General features: G+C 39.4%; 2 protein-coding genes across 5 annotated transcripts; one reads left to right on the top strand and one right to left on the bottom strand.

The window, feature by feature from the left end:
- Positions 1-3,240: 3,240 nt before the first annotated feature.
- On the bottom strand, positions 3,241-14,066 carry cep126 (centrosomal protein 126). Of its 3 annotated transcripts, none has more exons than XM_071497420.1 (11): positions 13,687-14,059; positions 13,358-13,477; positions 11,566-11,711; positions 11,351-11,462; positions 11,018-11,189; positions 6,393-8,355; positions 5,125-5,243; positions 4,700-4,769; positions 4,121-4,330; positions 3,934-3,998; positions 3,241-3,836 (listed from the first exon to the last, which is right to left on the bottom strand). In XM_071497420.1, exons 1-11 carry the CDS (start codon positions 13,719-13,721, stop codon positions 3,753-3,755), a joined length of 3,096 nt encoding a protein of 1,031 aa, XP_071353521.1. In that variant the 5' UTR covers positions 13,722-14,059; the 3' UTR covers positions 3,241-3,752. The 3 variants fall into 3 exon arrangements, 2 of the variants coding, with proteins under 2 accessions (XP_071353521.1, XP_071353522.1); XM_071497421.1 differs by having other exon boundaries at positions 8,313-8,355; positions 13,687-14,049; XR_011693564.1 differs by lacking the exons at positions 3,241-3,836; positions 3,934-3,998; positions 4,121-4,330 and adding an exon at positions 5,600-5,652 and having other exon boundaries at positions 13,687-14,066.
- trpc6b (transient receptor potential cation channel, subfamily C, member 6b) lies at positions 13,446-23,314 on the top strand. Of its 2 annotated transcripts, none has more exons than XM_071497429.1 (12): positions 13,446-13,603; positions 16,595-17,358; positions 17,545-17,730; positions 18,436-18,600; positions 19,042-19,258; positions 19,804-20,031; positions 20,429-20,693; positions 20,824-21,019; positions 21,400-21,606; positions 21,858-21,914; positions 22,243-22,318; positions 22,414-23,314. In XM_071497429.1, exons 2-12 carry the CDS (start codon positions 16,603-16,605, stop codon positions 22,578-22,580), a joined length of 2,520 nt encoding a protein of 839 aa, XP_071353530.1. In that variant the 5' UTR covers positions 13,446-13,603; positions 16,595-16,602; the 3' UTR covers positions 22,581-23,314. The 2 variants fall into 2 exon arrangements, with proteins under 2 accessions (XP_071353530.1, XP_071353529.1); XM_071497428.1 differs by lacking the exon at positions 13,446-13,603 and adding an exon at positions 14,491-15,276 and having other exon boundaries at positions 22,414-23,313.
- Positions 23,315-23,847: the final 533 nt, after the last annotated feature.

Raw genomic sequence — 23,847 nt, 5'->3', positions numbered from 1 at the left:
TTAACGTGTACACGTTTATTTATTTCGGCCTCTGCGTCACTAAATGATACAGGATTTTCTGCGTGTGTTTTTTAATAGGCCTATGTTTAATTGGACATAGTGTAGGTCTGGATGTTGAGGCAACACATTTTCCACAACTCGACGATTCTAACAATAATTCCACAACCACACTTTCTTTCATAGGTATGTATAATGGCACTATTTTCTCTCTCTCTCTCTCTCTCTCTCTCTCTTTTTGTTTTTACAGTGCTCATGAAAAAGTAGATCCATGCAGTTCCCACAATTGTTATGCAAATGAGGCCCCTCTTCCATTGAGAAATCATTTTGTCAAGATCCAGTCTCTTTGGATACAGAGGCTCTGTTTCAAGCCTTTTTCCCATACATCCACTGAATGAATGATTATGGAGCCCTATTAAATACCCGCAGACACTGTAAAGCCTCCATGAACAGATTAAAGAGCTTCGCTCTGTCAGTCACATATATCCTCATGTTTCTGAACAGATGCACGTCTCAAGTTTAGTTTCTTCATTTACTGTTATTTAAGTTATATATATATATATATTTTTTAGTTTGTTTCAGAACTTCCGCAACTTTGAAACGTCCAAGATGCAAAATAATAATAAGCAAAATGAAGCTGTGTAAAATACACGACATGCAACAGGTTTGATGTCATGACGTATTATGGCGTTCAGTGTGAGTCTCAAAAACCCACTGCACTTTCTTCTGTCTGCTCTATTCCTGTGTCCCTGTAATGTTCCTGTAACTGTCCTAAATTCAGATTGGTCCTGTTATGTCTTCATTTGTCCTTTCAGGCGCATTGAGGGGTTATTATAATTCATACATTGTCTAGGAAATGTACGTGCAATACTCAATGACTGTCCACATATTTTGGTGTATGAATGAAACATTCTGTGCCCACATGCTGCCAGTCAAGAGATGTCCATTATTTGGATGAAAGTGGTCATTTTCACATCATTGTAACGCACTCAGACACATTAAAGAGATGGACTGCAGTGTCCCGGCAGCCCTGGAGGGACCACCCACTTCGCTGAGCGTGGTCACTTCTGGGGAGCATCTCTTCATCCTCGCTGGGCTCTGACTGGTTGCTGCAGGATATCAGCAGAACCGATTTGCCGGGCTCTGTCTCCCTCCGTCACTCCTGAAGTGCAGCTGTAGCAGTTGTCCATGTTTCAAACGCTCCGGTCTGGTGTTATTATCGGATATAGTGACGCACGGTGTTGCTACAGCCAGATGGGCAGATGGGAGCTTGAGTGCCCCCTATAGTGTTTAATGGGTACATACAGTCCATGGGCACATATAATAAACACAAGCAAACTTTGTCTCTCTCACAAACACATATACTCTATCTTTTGTCTCTCTCCCTCACAGACACCTTCCTGTCTGTCTTTCCTTAACAATTAATTCAAGTACAATAGGAAATAACTTATGTGTAGCTTTAAGTGCTTTTTATCATATATATAAATTTCAGTTTTATGCTTAAAATCTTATCTTGTTTTTCTTTCATTTTACCACTACTCCGTTAAACCTGCTGTGAACCAAACGGTTCATGTCCACATTTTGGCTTCAAATGCAAAATTGTTGGACAACTGCAACCTGTCCTGTCAGTTTGAATGTTTTTACACTCATCCTAGTAATTATTCAGTTTTCAGGAGACTGAGCCACACCAGACGCCCATTCACTGCATGTTAAATGAACTGTAACACAACATGACAAAAGATTTGTGAGATTAAGCTTCCCAACAGACCAAAATACAAGCTTGAACTTGCGTCTGTGGAAATGTCTTCCCTTATTTTCAGCACTCTTGCCCTTTCTTGTTGAGTTTCTGGGTGTTGTGCTGGTAAAGGCTTAAATGTCATTAAGCTCACCATTGTGTGGTAATAATGACTCTGAACATTTACGACAGTAGGCCAAAGGCAGCAGATTTTGGTGCAAACTTGCAGTAGAATATTGAGTAAAAAGTTTTTATCACTGTTTTGCACATAGTTTGCAAAGATGAACACTTAGTTTACATGATTTTACTATTTTGTTTATATGTGCATGTGTATTTAGATATGTTAACTTACGAATTAAAGTGAAGGGGTGGAATTAATGAAAAGGATGAGTTTACTTTGCACTAATACTGTTCTTTTATGCAAATACAGTATATTGAAGTGAAATTTACATTATGAAAAAAAGATGGAGATGAGGCCGAGTCATTTGGTTGGACTGGTTGTTTCTACTCAGCATATATTCAATTCAATAACTGTCAAAATAGGTAAACAGTCAGCACTGAACTTTGCAGATAAAATGTCAAAGTGTGAAGTGTTTTTCTGTCTCACCACCTTATGTCCATTGGCTTAAAAGTGACACGAATGTCCTCTCTCAAATAACAACAGTGGAGAATCTCTTTGCACACAGCCTGTCTCCTGCCAATCTGCTGCTGCAGCCAGAATCAAAGCTGAACATATTTTCTCTGCTTGTTTGCTCTGTTTTGGTGTAAGATAATAAGGAGGTGATGCATGACTCTACATGGCAGTGAGACACAAGTCACATCATTGTTTACAGCTCCTTGTTGAAACATCCAAGAATGTATGCATGCAGACAACCAGAAACCTGCAGTTAAACCAAAAAGAAAAAAAAAGTTTCATCACCGTTGGGAATCTGACACTTTAAATGAGCCTGGGCTTCCTCCACCTCTTGAAGCAAGTTCTAGCAGGCTGACTGAAGGACAAAACCAGACATGCTGGTGAGGGAGGGGCAACTGAACTCACATCAATAATCCCTATAGCTATTTTCTCCCTGATGCGCCCTTTTTTTTTAGCAAGGGAGACAGAGAAACATTTAATTAATAACTATCTTATTTCACACATGCACAATGCAGTAGCTGACAATGCAAACTAAATAAATATAGGCTTTAGTCTACTGATGTTACTATAATTTAAGAATATTATTAAATTAAAGCAAGAGTAGTAAAGCAGTAGTTAAGCAGGAAGTTCAGGATAGATGCAACTGCCACAGAAGGCTGGAAGCCCTGTGACAGAGGCTCACCTTGTTGAGCCAGTAGGTTGAGTCTAGTGCACAAGACATAACCATCCCTTCTACAGCCATCAAAGAAAGATAAACACACCTTCAACGTTGCAACACCTTTCTTCATAAACCACTTCTGGTCCTCAGTCCAATTATTGACTGTGCGATGCATGGTTGAGGAAATAATGACACTGCCAAACACACTGCACGCAGTCAGTTTATCAGCATTGACAACAAGCTTTATTCAGTTCACTGCCAATATGGTCCCAAAACAGTTTCCATTAAATTATAGTTTTACTATATAAAATAAATACAGAATAAGACAGCTTGGAAAAAAATAAATATTAATCATATACAAATTTACTGTGTATATGTTGCAGTCTATTCTGGTCATGCGTCAATTTTAAGAATGGCATATTTTCATTTGTGAAATAAAACAAATTGAAGCCAGTATAATTTTTGTAGGCACTTAGAATTTGATTGTTTAATAGTAAGTGGCTTAACAAAATCATTTCAACACACCAAGTTTAGTTCAGTCTAATTTTGCTTTATCTCTTCGGTCCATTGTGGCTGGTCTTTTAAGTCTTAAAGATACTCCAATAGGCACATTTAGTTTTAAAGGAAGCAAAATCCATTTTACAGGGTAATAAAGTGCTTGGTTACACAGTATGACGCAAGGTATAATGCAGTGAGTGAAGACCACTCTGGACCTCACATGCTTTAAGTCAGAATTTCTCCAGGTATCGAGCGCGGTTGTTAGCTGAAGATGCACGGTGCTTGAGATGGTTTGTGACTTTGATTTCGTTGGTCTGAAACCAGTAGAAGAAAATAAGGGATAAAATATGTTCAACAAAATCACCTCATGTGTTGAGGCAAGCATTGAATCCCTTAGAAATCCATACTTACAGAAGGTGCATCAATGAGTATGAGGCCTCGGGTGCCAGTCTGACTCCCAACATGTTCCCGCACACCTATAAATAGTAATAGGCAGGAGTGGTTATCCTGCATTGAAACAACAACATCACAATACTTTGCTTTAGGCCAGAGTCGATCAGTTACGGCCTAATGCAAACAAAATTAACAATGTGCTTACAGTGCAGCTGGTGGTTAAGTCTGTCCAGAGAGAGTAGGATTTTCTGCTCTTCCAAGGAAATGCTGGTGAGTCCCTGCTGTTGGCTGCGCTGCTGCACTGTTCCTGGACTCTGTGTTTGGGCTGTTTCCATGGCAGCTACAATATCTCTTTCTTCCTGCAGGCCTTCAGTATGTACTTCAGCCAGGTGTAACTGGGCTGCACTCTCCAATGCTGAGAGCAGAGACAAAGTCAGATCAAAGTCTTGCATTCTCACCTGTTTCCACTTTACCTTTGTTGGCTTTTATGCATTTCTGAGTAAAATACAGCTGTGCTCTTGTCTTTCTAAATTTCTGATGTCCTTGTTGCTCTGCTGAAATTATTAAGCATGGTATTGGCTCAGAATACTTTTACATTGTCTATATGAACTTTAGAGTACTTTGGTTTCTTTGCAGTTGTACGTTAAATAATATGCATGCAGCAGAAAAGTGTTATGAAATGTTGAACTTGAGAGAAAGCACACATTTTTGTAAAACTAATAGAAATTCTGTTTGTTTTAACTTTCGTAGAAACGTAAATGTAGATATACAGTGAACACAATACCGTCATCTGTAAAGGCCACGTTGCAAGTACTGGAAAACATTCTGACTCGCTCTGTGGACTGTTTTGTTGGCTGCACAAAACAAAAAAGACATGTTTAGTCTTTGAGGGCTTATATTAATCTTACATAATATTTGTATTTTACTAGGTAATAGGCCAAATCACAATAATAGGTAGAGCCAGTTGTGAACAAAAACATTATGCATCAGTGCTTTTCTTTTTTTTTTGTATAACACTGTAAGCTTCAGTACATCCTGAAAATCTTGTCTTGAGAATCATAACTAGTGGCAGCTAGTCAGTTTTACTAACACTAAGGACAACGTGAAAGGGACTGCAAAACCCATTCAACAAGTTCAAACACACCCATTAACTGATCTTTAGCAATTTTTCACAATCTTCCTCCCCACAGGGCAACTGCATGCATGTACCTGAGAGGGCTGAGGAAGCCTTCTGTTCCCTGAGCCAGAAGACTGCCTGCTCTGCTCCACGCAGTGTTTCCTCACAGCTCGCCCACTCTCCAGGGCCTGTCTTCTAAACATGGTTTTTGCTGTAAAAAGATGTATTCGCTGAAATCATTGAAATAATATTAAATAAAAAAGATAACTAAATCAATATAAATGATAAAGTCAACTAGTATGTGGTGAGTCCAGGCCCCAGAAAAGCTCTTTAAAGATAGTTTCCATTTGACTGAAAATGATGACAGATAATCTTAAGCTTGTGAATAAGAAGTGTATTTTTCCAGTGCTGTAGAATAAATGGAGCAAAACAAATACATCAAAAGATGGCTGAAATGTTGAAGAGACACACACCACCGACTCCAAGGTAAGTCAAACTGAAAGTAAAAATTCAAAGTAGATTAGTTTGTGACCTAAAATGCAATGTGCAGAAAAAGATACCACTTACAAACACTGTACTGTAATTGTTGTTGCTGCTCTCTCTTTTTCTGTTTTGTCCTGCTAAAAGCAATACAAAAAAAATTTCATCTATATTACGCAGCTCCAGCTGGATCTGTTCAGCTATGCTAAATGGTAGTGCCCAAATGTATGTAGAAGCTCAAATTAAGTAATTATGTTAACTGTATTGATGGTATAGTGTGATGCAGGGGAAAAATATGGTTTGGAGCCATTGGTTGTTTCCACCATTAGGAGGGGCAAGCAACACTATAGCTGTTGATAGAAACATGGGACAGATGTACATGGCAGACAACAGATCATTGTGAAGCAGGAAGTTTTAAGGGTCAACTAAATCCAGTTTTACAGATATTAGTGGCTTCCTTTTCTCTAGATAAGTAAGAAACACTTCAACCCCTCTGACTTTTCAATATCAAAACATGAGATGACGCAAAAAGAACACTATGTCAGCTATTATTGAGTTGATTTGCAAATTGGCAGTCACACAAACACCACGCAGCTCATTCACTAGATTTTCTTTCAATGTGATTATATGTGAAGACAGTTACAGACAAAAGGCCAGATTCAAAGGCTCACTGAGATTGTAATTGCATGTCAAGGATAAAGTATAAAGGGGATCAGTGTACATTACTGTAGCTAATACTCACATTGTTAACTTGAAATTTGAAGTTTTATAGCTGATGAGTAGAAACAAATGGGCTTGAGAGAAACTGCACGCACATCTCCACAGACACACAAACCAAGCCTAAGCTGTGTGAGGGGCTCTGAGCCAAAATATACATTACCGTCCTTGGTGGCTAAGGCACTGCGGACACCGTGCCAGAGCTGTGAGATCTCTTCATCCGTGGGAGTGCAATCTAAACAGAGGCCTTTTTCATTGAACACCATCCCTCTTCTTTGACTGCTGCCCTGAGTTTCCTGATGACCTGAGCTGGGTGTGCCTTTCGTGTTGCCCTCTGAGACGGGGCATGCATACGAGGGCGGCAGTGGTGTGTACATAACAGTACTATCTGTTCTGAGTAGATGATGTGTGTATGGTGAGAAAAAGCCTTCTGAAGCATCCTTGTGCAGAACATGCTCTACGGCTGGAGCTTGTTTACAGTTGACACTAGCATGATCCATGCCATATGGAGTCTTAGTGATATACGCCGTCCTTTCTTCCGCTGACTCTATCCGAGGAGGTGGGCAGGGCACCATGATCTTCCCTTGGGTTTTGGCAATCTGATTCACCTCAGTGGCAGATTGAGGTCGTATGACAGTGCCCTTTCTAGTCCGCGAGGAAACAGGACCCGCTCCAACTCTGGCAGAACGCTCTCTCCAAGGGACCTTGGGGCCACCAGTCCTGGTGCTGCTCCGCGGCACCTTGACCTCGTCTGCTCGTTCCTGTGGTAAGCTGACTTGAACCCCAACATCTGCCCACGCTTGCTTTGTAAAGTGATAACCAGTGGATGCTGGAGGGGTCATGTTGGGTCCAGGCTTGGAAGCCCCTGAGACTGTCGTGAGACTTAGCTGGTGGTCTTCTGGGTTTTTCTTTGACTGAGAAAGATTGGAAGACTTGCCTTTCATCTGTTTCATTATGTTATGTGCTTTGTCCTCTTTTCCCACATGTACCTCATCAAACCAACGCAGCTTCTTTTTAATGGTGTTGTTGCTCTCCACATCCTTAGTCTTCACCCTTGTCAATTCAACACTATCTCTGATTGCTAAAGCTACTTGTTTTGCAAAAATCAAATGCCCTGAGCCATACAAACATGTAGTATCTCCTGACATATATTTGGACTGCTTTTTAAGAATTCCTTTAATGAATCTGACTTCACATACTGAGTGAGATGTCCCCGCTGAAACGGGCAACTTTTGTACTTCCTCCTCAGGACACTTAAGGCATTTAAGAGTATCTGACTGAATGTTGGACAAACATGTGTGCTGCAGCAATGCTGTATGTATAGGCTTCTCAGTTTTAAGCTCTAAGTTTGAAACCTTATTGAGGTCGTTTATGGAAGCATTAGGCTCTTTCTGGGATGACAGATATTGGTTTTCTTTTCCTGTTTGCTGAAGAGTCCTTTCTTCTGATACATTATCTGTTGTGCTATCATTCAAGAAAATATTTGGCTTTGGGGGAGCCCCAAACAAAATCTCTTTGCTGTTGCCATTTTTGGCAGGAAAAAGAATCTCTGTAGCTGATGGATGTTTTAACTGTCTGTCATCATTGACCCTCTGCTGTCTGAGATCCAAAAGAGCCTCTTGTTTCAGACATGAAGACTCAAGTGCTGTGCTGTCCGGAGTAACTGTATTTGTAACAAGGATGTTGTCACTTGGACTGTTTTGTGGGGAGTTTACCTCAAAGTGCTCTGGGTTTGAACTTATACTTTCACAAAAAGCTAATAAGTTGCAGTTGTGCAGAGCAGGTTGGGTCTCTGTTTTAGGCGTCTGCTCAGATGTGAACCCCCAGGATGCTTTAGAAATGTGCATCTTATTGTTAGGCCCTTCAGAGTCCTCTTGCTTTTTCTGCTTAAGCTCATGCAGTTTTCGTGATTGGGTCAAGTTATCACCAAGAAGCATCACCGCTGACGAAGTCAGGTCTGACGTTGGAAACAAATCATTTTGCTTTCGCGGGTTTATATGGGGCTTCTCTGAGTCAAGCAAGAATGATGAATTGGAATTATTTGTACTATGGTTGGAGTCCTCATTCTCCAAACTGTCCTTACTTGAAAGGCTTTCAGAATTACAGCAATCAGACAGTTGGCTGTCCTGAAAAGAAAGAGAGGTGAGGAGAGGAAAATGATAATGTGATTTCTCAAAGGTGATAAAATCTCTATGAAACCTTTTATATTTCTCGCAAAAAAGGAATTTTCATTGATGATAAGCACACCCAAAACTGTGCAGGACCATTTAAGCTCATGATGAAAGATCACCTGAAACACAAAAACGATTACACATGATTATGTACTGTCGCTGTTTTGCACATTTGCTGGGCTGTAGTACATGTGAACACTAATTGTTGTTGTAAAAGGGTCAATTTAATCAAATCGACCTAGAAAATAGGCTCAGGCCATATAAAATTAAGCCAAAATTTCGCAATATCCAATTTCAGATATTCAACATTAAATATATAAAGAAAAACATTTGTGACTTATATTATGAAAAATATCATATATGGTGGGGAATATTAATTAAATATGTAATATTATTGAATATTGATCTAAGCCTACCAGAAAGCCATCCTGGTTAATAACAGGTATCAGACTGGTTTGCTTGCTGCTCATGAGACCCCACTTCACTGCCTTTGGCCATTTTAAATCATATTTGACATAAAAACTGTCCTGTACTTTTGTTAACAAAGCTAGGATATCACAGCAGTGACGAGAGAGAAGGTTTGGAATGGTGTTGGATCAGTATGCATGCTATTTACACAGGTCAGGAGTGAGATGGGCAGTTTACACATTTTCCAAGAAGAAATATGTTGTTTCATGCAGATGTCTGTATTTTTGAAGTGTTGTGGTAGGTCCAGTCCAGACACCTAAGTTATTATGACTGGTGCAGAATGCTGCTGCTAGACTGCTAACTGGCACTCAGAAGAATTACAGCATCTCACCTGTACTTGCATGCCTACACTGGCTACCAGTCAAGTATCAAATTGAGCTTCAGGTTCTTTTATTTATTTTTAAAGCTTTACAGGGTCTGGCACCCCAGTACATCTCTAAGCTCCTTTCCCTCCTTTCCATCTCCAAAACTCTCAGATCCTTAGACCAGCTGCTCGTGGACGTCCCTTGGTCGAGGCTGAGGGGAAAGGGTAATTGTGTGTTTGCTGTAGCTGCCCCAAAGCTTGGTAACAGTTTACCTCTTTTAATTGAGTGTTCCCCCTCTCTGGACAATGTTAAAGCTAAACTGAAAAGTCACATGTTTTTTCAGGTTTTTGAATGTCCTTAACTTTTTATGTTTCACTTTATATTTCCAACTCGTCCCTGTCTGTCTAAGCCAATGAGATTTTGTTTGTTTGTTAAGTCATCACAAATGTTAATCTTACGTCTTACTTTTGTTTCCTTTTGACTGTTACCATGTTATGCTAGTTCTTTGTATTTTATTGTACAGCACTTTGATTGACTCTGGTTGTTTTAAATGTGCTGTGTAAATAAATGTAAATTGATTTGATATGAAGAGTCTTGTTTAAGCCTATCAAGTCCCACACTAAGAAGTATCTGCCATCTAGAAGCTGAACATTTTTCAAAAAAGCAAATCAGGTAACTATTACAGTTTGTACAATTTGAAACAACTATTCTCTCACACATTACACCAGAGGGTGCTAAAGCTTATGACAGCCAATATGTATGTTACTGGTTCAGCAAAGGGCCCATGTCACACTGCTGCACCCTAGCGGTCGACTTGTGTAAAATAATATACAAAAAGAGGCATTTGATCTGCCCTACATTCTGATAACTATGAAAAATAAACTTGTTAATGCTCGTCTGACTCAAATGATCGACTCATTCTTTCAGCATTTTCTTCCTAATTCCACATTGGAGGCAGTAATATCTGAACCTCACTTTTTGCTCATTAACATGTAAGTGTACATATTAAAGTGTCCCCAGATTCAATATATCGTCCTGTAGTGGGAACATATGGTTGTATTAAACAGTTTCTATCAAGATATGAGAAGACCAGTTTCAGCATAGAAAACAACTGGGTGATAGATAGATGTTTAAACTAAGGGTATAAGAGTAATACAGTTAACTCAGATTACATATTGAAACAGCTTCGTGTAAAGTTTTTTAAATAAGTTATAGAATATCATGGGATTTTTGATCAGCAGATACATTTTCACAAGTCACTAGTCGAATATTTTACAAGGTAAAAAAGCTACTAAAATACTGAATCAGGAGCACTCAATGTTTGTGAAAGTGTGTCTACATGCTACACACAGATTGACAGACATGACTGGCTGAACACAAGATTTAATTTCCGTCACTCCTTTAACTTGTCTTGCCATTTATTTTCATTCTAATAAACTACTCTCTGTCATCTGAACATGTTTGTGGCCATTTTAAGACAGGAACAGTCAGACTTCTACGTAGATTCTGCTCTCACCCTTAACAACTTTTATAAACGTATAAACTTTAAGATGATGGTAACCAAGCAAGTACACAACATCATGATGACTGCTTAATAAATTGCAGTCTGGTTTATCAGAGATATTATTCTAAATAATCTTTTACGGCAGTGGTCCCTCCATTGACTTACAGTATTAGTGGGGTGTGTGTGTGTGTGTGTGTGTGTGTGTGTGTGTGTGTGTGTTGAGACAAAACAACATTTTACAACATATAGAGCACTAACCAGGGGTGAGACAACACCTCTTTGTGAGAATGTGCAGCAAAATATCCATGTCCTGCCTATTCAAATGAAATGAACAACATACCTGTGGACTGTGATCTTGTAGCTTCTCTTGTGTCTTTTCAGTTTCTTGATTGTTCTTGAAGCAAGTCATGCTCTGCTCCTGAAGCAGTTTAGTGTAGGCCTCCACAGCAGAGAGTGCTTGGCGGTGGGAGGGTTTAGAAACCGTGGGAGGCTTAGGAGAAGGAGTGCAGCTTCTTTAAGGGAAAACAGAAACATATAAATAAAATGTATGAATTCTCCTGCCATTAGAAAACCAAACCAAAACAATGAGGTTTTAATCCAACAGCAGTGATGGTGCTATTTCCAGTATGTAGTACACATCAAAATGATATAATCATGAATCTGACTTTTTTACCTGATAATGTTAGAGGTGCTGCACAAGAAAGAGGACTGCCGGGTGTAAGAACTCAAACTGCCTTGAATCTGACTGAGTGCATCTTCAATATTTGGGACATTTCTTTTAAAAGCTAAGAAACCATAAAGAAAAACATACAAACAAATTGAAATGTGTTAAGACTTATGTGCGTTATTTCTCAGTCCTAAGAGGCATGTGTACAATACATCACTAACATTGTCTACGTCTCTGAGAAGGAGGTAGATGGGCTCTTTGGAAGCGCTCAGTTGCATCCTGTACATGCTGTCTGCGTTGCTGTAGGATGTTCTCTCTCAGTCGCTGCTCCTGCACGTCCCACTGCTTCCGTCTTTCCTCCAAGGCCCTGAGCCATGAAAAAGAGCAGAGCATGTACCCGGGGCACATTTTAACTGATTAAATCTGGACTGGCCCTGTTTTATATACAGAAACCTGAGTCTGTTCCTCGAGATATGTTTTCAACACAGTCATTAATAAATTAAAGCTAGCACTCACTGCTGGGTTCACAGAGTAAGCCAATAATAACACCAACGGGGTCAGTTAAGTTCAGCATTAATGGGGTTTTTTTTTTCTTGAATAGACAAAAATGCTAATCAGTGACAACAAGAGCAGTGTATACTTTTAAACAGTGTTGACAACCAGAACAAAAAGTAGCTCAAACTTTGAGTAAACACACTTCTGTTCTATTAAAAATATAAATAAACAGAATCTTAATTATTTGTATCTATTATATGTAGTGTAAATTTATTTATTAGTGCTTCTTAATGGAGTTGAAAAGTTTAAAACATCAAAGTTTTGAATAATAATATGGAATTAAATTTGAGACTAATATGGCAAACACAATAATGCAAAAGGTTACATTAGTTCTTATATTTTAACATTGCAAACTTGTACCTTATTACTTTACCTTGTTGAAGGGAAGCAAGCAAATATCGACATTTTTCATTGGCATGATACAAAAAGTAATTTTTAATTTAAAGCCCAAACCTTGCATTTCTGTTTATCTGGTACCATTATGAATAATATAAACATTGCATCAAAGCAATAATGTACTATAAAGTATGCATTATTTTTGGTTGCCATCATCAGTGTGCTGGTGTATAAAAATGATTGTAGAATTCAATATCGCTGTATAACCTCTGACAGTCTGTACAAGTTTGATCAGTGGATAAAGTTTTTAATCATCACACAATTGTCTAGTGGCCACCGTTTTTTAAAGTGAAACAAAAACAAGTTCCATTTCATGTACTGTTAAAGAAATACCTTATCCACATCCTTTAACAAAACCAATATCATTTGTAAGTTGTCTTTTTTTCTTTCTTTTTTTTCTTGTACAGGTGTGTTAAGCTGTTTAACTTTATACAGTGTTTTTAAGAGACAATGATCACCTGCCTCTGTAAAACCAAAATCTGTTTCTGATATTATTACAATATACCTGGCCTCTACATATCCATATCCTTACAATAACCAAGCTCCTAGTTTAAAAACAGGGACACGCTTGTTTAGCCTCTGCTTATAATTTTGGAAAAACAAAGTTAGAGGGTTATTAATAACTGTAAGGGATTTCAGCCTCATACAGGGCTGTACTTTGCAGCTTTGGTCGTCAGAGAGGTGAAGCTTCAGTCACTGCTCTGACCCACAGTTATCCTCTAGGCCAGCAGATCTATTTCCAGGTTCAGAGTGCAAAATCCTGTCAACAGCATCAATACCTCAAAGGTGCTAAGCCCGGGACAGAACCATAAGCTGTCTGTTCAGGAGGTGCATGCTATACACCAGCAAAGCAGCACCTGCTTCCAGGCAGAAATAGAAAATGCTGCTAATTTCCAAAGAACTGGCAGTCTGGGCAGGTTTGGGATTCAGAATGCAGACAGTACTTTGACCTGAGATCACACACACACACACACACACACACACACACACACACACACACACACACAGTGCTAAAATATAAACCCACAATGCAAAGACTAATTATTAGACAGTAGAACCTACTTCCGGCGTCGGTTGGTTTCCTGGGAAAACTTGCGAGCTCGGGCTTTGCATAACATCTGCTCCTCAACCAAAAGTTGTCTCTCATCTTCGAGGCCTCCATCACCTCCAAACCTCGAGTTTCTGCAGGCGACCAGCTAAGGAGAGCAGTTTTAAATAGCATCTTGTAGATATGTGTCGCCTCAATGTAACCTGTGCCTTGAGTGAATAGTTCTGGTGAGCTACACAGGCTGGTCATACATGCAACAGGTGAATTCAACTGCTTCGCTACATCTGCTTTAACACAGGTAGGCGGGTGATACACATTTCTATAACTCTTCAGGGTAGGATACGAATGGTAGAAGAAGTTGTCCTGAAGAGCCTGCATCCTCCGGGGCCGTGGGTCCTTGCAGACACCGGGCAGACATACAGGTTCAGCTCCCAGCAGAGCTCCTAGCTGCTAACCCGACTTGTTGAGTCCTTTTTAGCTAACGTCAGCAGTACTCCGCGCTTACTCATTCAACCATTTTCAGGGCGAAGATAAACTTAGACACTAAATGTTCGCAGAAACTTCTCCTGAATAATAACAGCTTCTTTGGTCGTATATTAAAAAAAAAAAAGTAATAACCACTCCGTCTACGTTGACACTTCAGTCTCACCAAGTCTGTCTGTGTACGGTCCCTCCATGATAGCAACCAGGGACGCAGGTTCTTGACAACGGGGACCGTGGTGATTATACCCGCCATGTCCGGCAGAGGGCTCGGAGGTCAGGGTATGCTGCTTTCAGGTACACCTAGGAGTGTCGTAATATACGGATATCAACATAGATGAAAACGAAGAGCTCAATAAAACTCAACGAAAACAAAAATGAATGCGTTAAGTAAATATTAGGAAAAACTGCGTATGTGAAAGCACCATAGACTATATACTTGTAATATGAAAGTAAAACAATCGAATTGATTTTTTTTTTTCAAACTTGGTGACCAGTAATTCGGCACATGAAGGCATACAATAGACTGACTATCAAGCTGAATGGCCTAATATATAAAACAATCCACTGTCAAGGTATAAGGTAAAATAAATAACCTTCTGTAAAAAGTATATACATATTAAATATATGGAAAATGTTTAATCTTGACCACATTTCCAGCCATGATCTCTATAAATGCATGTGAAATTTCAGTCTAGCCGACATCATTTAAACGATTTGAATACTCATAATTATGATTGCATAGCTTTTGTCTGCTCGGGGATGCTGTCTCTAGCAGAATATGAACGCTATAACCTGTTACTTTTGATGGCACCATGAGTTAAGAGGATTTAGAAAAATCTGCTTTTTCCAGATTGTTTATACGGTCCTATGGACAGGGGTCACAACATCAAATAATCTATTCTCAGCGTGTCGAACACCATATAGAGTATTAGTGGTGCTATTGCATGAAGCCGTCGCACTGACAATCACATATGGTTCATAAGAAAATAATCCTTTGGCCTGCTCGAATTTATGGCACAATAACCAGTTAGGTCAGTGCACTTTTGGTGTGCGTAAAACCTCCATTAGTTTGACAAAGTGTTTTAATATCTTGCTTTGTGGGCTGACCGGGCACAGTTTCAGAAAATCAGGAAATTAAATTGAGATATAAACAGTTATATCATCAACAGTTATATCATCTCCAAAACAGGACCAAAATGTGTCCAACAAATACTAATGCCCTATGTTACAAAGCACACCTTAAAAGCTTCTAGAAAACCGCCCACTGGGTGTTCAGAGGCAGCGCTGTGAGCTTCATCACCTAAGGTGGGACGAGGGAGTCAGTTGACAGGTGGGACAGAGGCTGAGAGGAGTGTTCATGGGGTGCTGCTGTCGCTTATGGATGTATTTTGGCTTCTAACGACTTACTGAAGTGAAAGTGAAGTCATTTGGTAGAGCAGTCGTCTCTGCGGTGAGTGGACTTTTACATATTGCTGTAAACATAAGATTCTGCTCATTGAAAATAATTAAATTCCGTGGCTTATTTCCAGAGAACGATTAAGAAATGTTTGTGGGTGGTAAGGCTTTTGGAGAAAAAGCTTCAGGCCCAGGATATTCCTAGAAGCAACAGCAGTATGGGACAACAGTAGTCAGTGATCTGATCCTGCAGCATCCCATTTTTTTGAATCTCTGTCCCTCTGCTTGACATTTGTACAATGGTGTCTTCTTCTCTACATGTTTAGGGAGTAGAGAATTTTTCCTCACTACAAATGTCAGTTGTGTAATATTTCATGCCACAGCAATGTTTTTCTTTTCATCTCAGTTATAAGTGATCCACCACTTTTTTTGAGTCGCCAGTCTCAAAAAGAGGAGAGCATAATCAACAAGGCACGCACTGAAATTCAGGCAGGGACATTAGCATGTAGCAGCTATTCATGGTATTTTAAGGACACTTTTTTTTAAAATGTCATATTCATGATAATGTCAACTCCATTTTCCATTTTTGACACCATTTTCATGCATTCATTTCATGCTATAGATTAGAAGCTAAAGATGAATAATTTGTCAGTCTGTATAAAGGAAATTCTGTGTATACTGTATGGGTTCATCAGATAGCTCAGTTGCATAAAATCTTGTTAACTCTAATTATGATTGAATGAAGGAGCATTGTCATCATCTGTGCTGAAGCAATTAGCTCCTGGGATAACTACGTTATTCAAATGTAATTACTGAACAGAAAGAACATTTACTCATTTGAAAATGACAAACAATAATTAGTATTAAAATAGTCGCTGTCATATGGTAGTATGATCATAGTCTAATGAATGGAGTTAACATCACACTTGAATCAGTACATTAAAGTTTACCATGATGGAGGTAGATGGCATCGTTGTATAATAATGCAAAATAAGTTTGGCCAACTAGCAGACAGAGGCTGAGCGGACGGACAGTGCCAGGCCATGAAATGAAATGGAGCAGATGATGAGTCTGTGGGTGGTGTCACACATGTAGGTATAATTCAGCCGAGACCAGCTGTCCATAGCACATTGCTGTTCATTCACTGCTTGGGTTCTCAAAACCTTTTTTAGAGATATTGAAGGAGCTGATCCTTACATATCTTAATCAGCAGACGCATTACATTTGTCTGTTTAGTTATAATAAATCTTACTTATCCTGAAGCTGGTGTGTGTATTTTGACTTGCATAATTAATTGTACAAAGATGTAATCTGTATTTGAAGTCAAATATTAATGGTATTATATGATCTAAAATACTTTTACCTGTGTTCAGATGGAGCAATGAAGGGAAAGATGCTGAGGCAGGTCATGGCCAAACCCAGGAGACAAGCTTTACGGGGAGCTGGATACCCGTTTCATGCCCAGTCCTCCTCCTGCCTTTCCATGACAGAGGAACTCTTCTTAGAAGCCGCAGAATATGGCAACATTCCTGAAGTGAGGCGGATGCTGGAGGAGCTGCCAGACCTCAATGTCAACTGTGTAAACTACATGGGCCAAAGTGCACTGCAGCTGGCAGTTGCCAATGAGCATTTGGAGGTGACTAAGCTCCTACTTACAAAGAAAGACCTTGCGAGAATAGGAGATGCTTTGCTGTTAGCCATCAGTAAAGGCTACGTCCGTATAGTGGAGGCCATACTGAGCCATCAGGCCTTTGCAGACAGTCAGAGGCTCACCAACAGTCCGAGCCAGGCAGACACACACGATGACTTCTTTGCCTACGATGAGGATGGCACACGTTTCTCTCACGACATCACTCCCATCATCCTGGCTTCTCAGTGCCACGAGTATGAAATCGTGCATATACTTCTTATGAAGGGGGCCTGTATAGAGCGGCCCCATGACTACTTCTGTCAGTGCCGGACCTGCAGCGAACAGCAGAGGGATGACGCTTTTAGCCATTCACAATCCCGAATCAATGCATATAAAGGTCTGGCTAGTCCAGCGTATCTGTCCCTCTCCAATGAAGACCCTGTGATGGCTGCTCTGGAGCTGAGCAATGAGCTTGCAGTGCTAGCCAACATTGAGAAGGAGTTCAAGGTAAAGTTATGTTGTGCTATGTTGTACCTGATTTTTCTCAAAACAATTATAGATGAAAGCTGGACATCACATTCATTAAAAGATTGCTGGATATGAGTTTCTGACAGTTTTGTGCTATTGGTGCTATAAGTGATTCATAATAATATAAGAATAAGGTGCTATAGATCTTGTCTTTTTCTGTTACAGAATGATTATAAGAAACTGTCTATGCAGTGTAAAGATTTTGTGGTGGGACTCCTGGATTTGTGTCGAAACACAGAGGAAGTGGAGGCCATCTTAAATGGGGACACTGAATTATGTCCACACCCTGAAACCTTTGGCAGACAAAACCTTATCAGGTTAAAACTTGCAATAAAATATGAAGTTAAAAAGGTAAGCATATACGCAGCGAACTTTAGAGGTCCCATATTGTATAAAGTGGGATTTTCATGTCTTTTTTTATTATAAAGCAAGACTGGGTGCTATATTAACACTGTGAAAGTATAAAAGCTCTCAATCCAAAGAGAAATGCACACAGCCTGTTTTCAGAAACTGTGAAATTAGCTGTCAAGACTTATGTAACTTTGTGATGTCACATCAAAGCAGTCACCTTTCTCAGCCATGCCCCAAGCCCAGCCCATTCGGACCCACCATCCAGCCTTGCAGGATTCAGTTTCTCTGAGTCTTTACCTGAAATCTGCTACATTTTTTTCACTACCCAGAAAACAGCCAACAAATCAGAGGAGAGGCTCAGAGCCTCTCTTCTGATTGGCTCACTGACCTGTTGTTGCTAGAGCTCCAGAGAGAAGCTTGAGAAAGGAGATGTAAAACTACATTGAGATTGTCTTATTGTCTTTGGTGCCTTAAACCACAAATATATCTTCTCATGGATATCAACACTTCAAATAAAACACAGGAAAAGTGTAAAATATGGGACCTTTAATTTTTAGGTTTAGAATTAATGCACTTGTATTCATACTCAACTTTATGTTATATGTTATATGTAATCCTTCATTCTCTCTTTCTCCCCCCTTTTTCTCTGTCTCACACACACACACACACACACACACACACACACACTTGCTGCTAATGGAGCAGTTTGTAGCACATCCCAACTGCCAGCAGCAACTCCTCTCCATCTGGTACGAGAACTTTTCTGGACTACGTCAGCAAACCACAGCTGTTAAAATCCTACTTGTCCTTGGTGTAGCTGTTGGGTTGCCTGTCCTGGCCTTTATGTACTGGATAGCACCGTCAAGTAAGGTTAGTTCCAAAAGGGTCACACGTTGTTTTAACTTAATAGTTTGATTCTGCATTTATTGGCTATTGACTTTTATTTTAGAAAACATTTTAAACACATTTAACAGAGTGAAAAAGAGAGTGAACATCGGATTTACATTTGCCATGATTCCAGTGTTGCTCCGTGTTTTTTGGATGTTGAAATAGGGAAATGCCCCCAACACATTAGTCACAAAAACTTTATAAGGCAATAATGTGAGCAGGCTGAGGGTTTGTCAGCTTGTTGTGGAGTTCTTCAGAAAACTCCCAGACCTGTTTTTGTTCTTGATTGGTGCAGACAGTTTAGTGTTGATCAATCTCTCACTGTGCAAAGATAATATTCTGTCAAAGGCTGTAACCATTTCACGCTAAATAATTTGAACAAAACCTTAAAAAAACGTTTTGCCATGTCCTGACTTCTCTCAGTTAGGGAAACTCATGTCTGGACCTTTCCTGAAGTTTGTGGCCCACGCTGCCTCCTTTGTGATATTTCTTTGCCTGCTGGTCCTGAACGCAGCAGACCGTTTTGAGGGGACAACGCTGCTACCTAACATGACCACCCACGATTACCCTTCGCAGCTGTTTCGTATGAAGACCACCCCCTTCACCTGGATGGAGATTCTCATCATATCCTGGGTCATAGGTCACGAGTGTGAACATGCTTTCCCTCCCTCCCACCCTATCCCTTTCCCATTCTATATACATATACAACCACAGCTAAATATCATATCTTTTCATATTAACTCAGTAATTTTTAGATTATGTTAATTTATTCTTCTCCCATCTTTCTGACATTCAGTCTTGTCGACTTGTCATGATTTAAGTCAGGCTCCTACACAATTACATCACTCTGCTCTGAATGCAGGGTCAAGCATATTACGAGTCATCGAGGATTTATAAATCCCAAACATCTATCCTGCTAGGATATTGCCCACATAGATAATTATATATTCTTACCACGTGTACCATAATAAATCAGACTTGCAATTCCTTTCCAAATATGAAAAAGGCAAGGTGACACCTTCACTTAGCTCTACAGGCGAGACTTTGGAGCCACATTACACACACTTTGTCAGCATACAGCATCAGTAAATCTTATGTGATATGACTATAAATTCAAGGCTTATTTATCATGTTTATAGGTATTCAAATCATATCAACCAAATGTGTGATTTTATTTCCTTACAGGGAAGATCTGGGAGGAATGTAAAGATATTTGGTCACAGGACATACGGGAATACATCTCAGAGCCTTGGAACCTTCTTGACTTCAGTATTTTGGCCATATTTATGACCTCTTTCATTGCCAGATTAATGGCTTTCTGGCATGCATATTCTGCCCAGTGTTATGTTGACAAGTACTATACTGACCTGTCCAATATGACCTTGCCATTTGAGATACAGTATTTCCAGCTGGGTAAGTGGGGACCAAATAATTCAAGTATTATAAGATATAGTAGTGAATCAATGAGTTTCTTATAAAATGAACCTTAAATATTGTTATTAAAGAGGATTTTCTAGTTCAGAGTCTAATTTTAGGTTGCATAACTGAATATTTATTTTAAGAAGTATAAATCTGATTAGCAGCTATGTAAAGATTTTTTTTTTCTTTTTGCTCATTTTGAACAGAGGAACTATTTTCTTTTGTAAAGTTTCAATATAGCCTGTTTTGACTGCTTGGTTTGGTGGCTAATTCAATGTGAAAACAGACACAGGCTAAAGTAGGCTTCTTGAATTACTTACACACGTGATGGTCTTCTTGTGAAAGTTTACTGCATGAAAATTGTTCTCATTCATCATTCGTTTATTTTCAGCTCGAATCAACTGGGTGCCCTCAGACCCGCAGCTCATTTCTGAAGGACTCTATGCGATTGCAGTTGTGCTGAGCTTCTCTCGCATTGCATACATCCTACCTGCCAATGAGAGCTTTGGGCCTTTGCAGATCTCTCTGGGAAGAACTGTAAAAGACATCTTTAAGTTCATGGTGATTTTCATAACAGTTTTTGTGGCTTTCATGGTGGGGATGTTCAATCTGTACTCATACTACCTCGGCGCCAAGTACAACGATGCATTTACAACGTGAGTGTCAGCCATAGACTATTCCACTAACACAGTTTGCCTGAAGAAGCTTGGAAAATTGTGGCTTGATGTAGGACTAACAAACTGGTTGCATAACACCAATTTAATTGCAATTTCTCTATTCCTCCAGGCTTGAAGAGAGCTTTAAGACATTATTTTGGGCCATCTTTGGCTTGTCTGAAGTGAAATCAGTGGTCATCAATATCGACCATAAGTTCATTGAGAATATTGGCTATGTTCTGTATGGGGTGTACAACATCATCATGGTGGTTGTCTTGCTGAATATGCTCATTGCCATGTTTAACAGCTCCTTCCAAGAAATTGAGGTATGTCTTAACCATACACATTTCAAAATTAATATTTACTTTTGTGTCTTGTATTCTATAATTGAGTCTTATTTACTATACTATATTATAAAGGCCACACAGTTTGTTGTAAGATTGTAATTACTTTGGAATCATTTAGTTTGACAAAAATATTAGTAGATGTTATGATTTACTGTTAATTTATGCCAAATTTGCCACATTTTAGTTCAGTTTCAGTTTTGTATTCCTGGTCCATTTTTGGTTTACACAATAATACTGGAAAGAAATGTAGATAAGCAGGTGGAAGTTGCGAATCATAAATGCTAATTGATTAACTTTCTGAATATTCACCTGTTTACCCCCGGTTCTTACTTCTTCCTCTTTCTTCTTTGTTGATGCAGGATGATGCTGATGTCGAGTGGAAGTTTGCCAGAGCTAAGCTCTGGTTCTCGTACTTTGAGTATGGCGGCACACTGCCTGTGCCCTTCAACCTTGTACCGAGCCCTAAGTCTGTTGTTTCCCTCCTGCTGGCGATAAGGAAGTTTCTCTGGGCTGCACCTCAAGAGAAAAGTGAAGAAAATTCAAATGATGAGATGGAGCTTAACAAGGTGAGGCATCAGCCGCTGACACAAATGATATTTGAGGCAAGCAAATCACAATTATCCATTTTGGTGAATGTAATTTAATGTCTGTAAACATTTGTAATACTCCTGGTAAAGCTGACCTCTATTGTTTGATAAAAGTCCACAGGGCTCTATTGTGTCACATTTATAAGTAGCAGTTGTTAGTATATCCCAAAAAAGCATAAAAAAAAGTATTAACCATGCTTCTATTCCTTTATGATTGTTTTCTATCTTAGTTGAGGCAACAGGAAGATCTGGGTATGGAAGCATCACTTGGTCCAACCCACCACCAAGTAAAGCAGTTTTTGTTTCCTTATGCTAACCTGCTAATAACTGAGCTGCTGAGTTGACAGCAAATTGTCTTTTCTATGTGAAGTTTTACACACAAAGCATATTAACAGACACGAGGCAATGTTAGTATCTTATTTTGATATGTCACATCTAGAGGACAGCTTAAGATACTCAAAAGGAGAATTGCGGTACATACGTGAGTCTGTCAGAACCATATATAATCGAAAATGCACACTGATCAAGTTGGCAGCTGCTTTTTTTAACTAACTAAGATTTTAGGAACAATTATCTCATTAGTTTAAGACTCAAATTTTCTGTTCTTTATTACAGAAGATAATGAATCGACTCATCAAAAGATACATCGTAAAAGCACAAAGAGACAAAGACAATGATGAAGTGAATGAAGGTGGGTTCAACAAGTTTTCTGGATACGGTGCTTTTCATGCATATATCATATATTATGAGACATCATTTGACACTGTTTCACCTACTGTCCCTCAGGTGAACTGAAAGAGATCAAACAAGACATCTCCAGTCTCCGCTATGAGCTGCTGGAAAGAGAGCACCACGACATGGAGACACTGACAGAGCTCATCAGGCAACTTGGAGAAGTCTTGCAGGTTCGGCAGAAAGAAGAGCAGAGGCACAAGCTGTCAATACATTGTTAAAAAACATAAATATTGGAGATTTATTTACTGGACCGCTGCACTTCAGGCAGGGTCAGAGGGCCCTAAGGCAAAGACTTCACACTTTTTGGACAAAACCTGACCTGATAAAAATGGATATCGTGTATTTTAAATAAAAAACACCCATACTTTTTTCCCCCTCCCTTTTGGAGGATAACTGATTGAACTCTCTTTGCTCCTGCCCCTGTCTCTGTACAGTTTACCACATGGTGGCACTAATGGAACTTTTTTCTTGCACAGCTCTGTTAACACTAATAAGGACTCAACCGGCTGCTAACATATGATGTTTATATAGTTTGATTTAGGAGTGCTTTCTAAACCCAAGTCAAACAGCAGTTCAGATAAAAAAGAAGCATATGTTTGGATGTGTCAGTGGCAGGTTTATAAATCAGATATAACATAAAAATAAATGAAAGCTTGTTAGTTTGAACTACCCTCAGAGCTTTCTGTGAGTCTCAAGTTATGAGATCATTTGTTTTCTGTCATGTAACCTTAAAATCAATAATCAGGCCTTTGTCTTTTTTTTTATACAAGACATTACCCTTGTTAGACTTTTTAATGTTGTGTTTTATTAAAAAGCATAAAGTTTAATGAATGGAAATAAAATTGATGTTGATTATTTCCTCATGGAGTGCAGAGGGTTTATGGGTTGCTAAAATGATTGCAGCAGATACTGTTGAGCACTCTCACGCTGTGTAGCAAGACAAATGTCTGAGAGCAGTCTGACCTGTCAGGTAGACAAACAGCTCGCCTCCATCTACAGCTTGGCCAGGAGAGTAAAAGCTACAGAGTCAAGTCAAGCATTTACACCTCCAAAAACTAAAGGGACAGACATAGCAGCAACATTAGTCATTTGTATACATTTGTATAAACTGATCATCACGATGCTGGGTAAAATATATTTACCCCGTGTGTCAGCAATACTAGAAATTTGATTAAAAAAGCACCAGAGGATGGGGTTACACAAAAATTGAAAGCTCTCGGTGGTCACCATGAGCTATGAGCGTCACATTTACAGATTAAAGTCTCGTCTGAAAGCCAGGCCATTACAGCATTTGAAGAACAAATCATTTAGATATGAATGTGAAACTGTTATCCAAGAATTATGTGGGCCAAGGCAGGAGAATCCCCTCTGATAACGTCAAGCACATGACGCAGGAGATAGGGCCAAGGCCTGTGTGTGCATCATAACTATATGCATTAGTAACATCCGTACTCGACTGATTAACTTGAATAGTAAAATGCCCTG

The sequence above is a fragment of the Trachinotus anak genome, unplaced genomic scaffold (genome assembly GCF_046630095.1).
Source record: "Trachinotus anak isolate AG129_WGS33_773 ecotype Australia unplaced genomic scaffold, CSIRO_AGI_Tana_v1 ptg000014l, whole genome shotgun sequence".
Classification (NCBI taxonomy): Eukaryota; Metazoa; Chordata; class Actinopteri; order Carangiformes; family Carangidae; genus Trachinotus; species Trachinotus anak.
The sequence above is the reverse complement of the archived record's forward strand: the minus strand, read 5'-3'. Positions and strand labels throughout refer to the sequence as shown.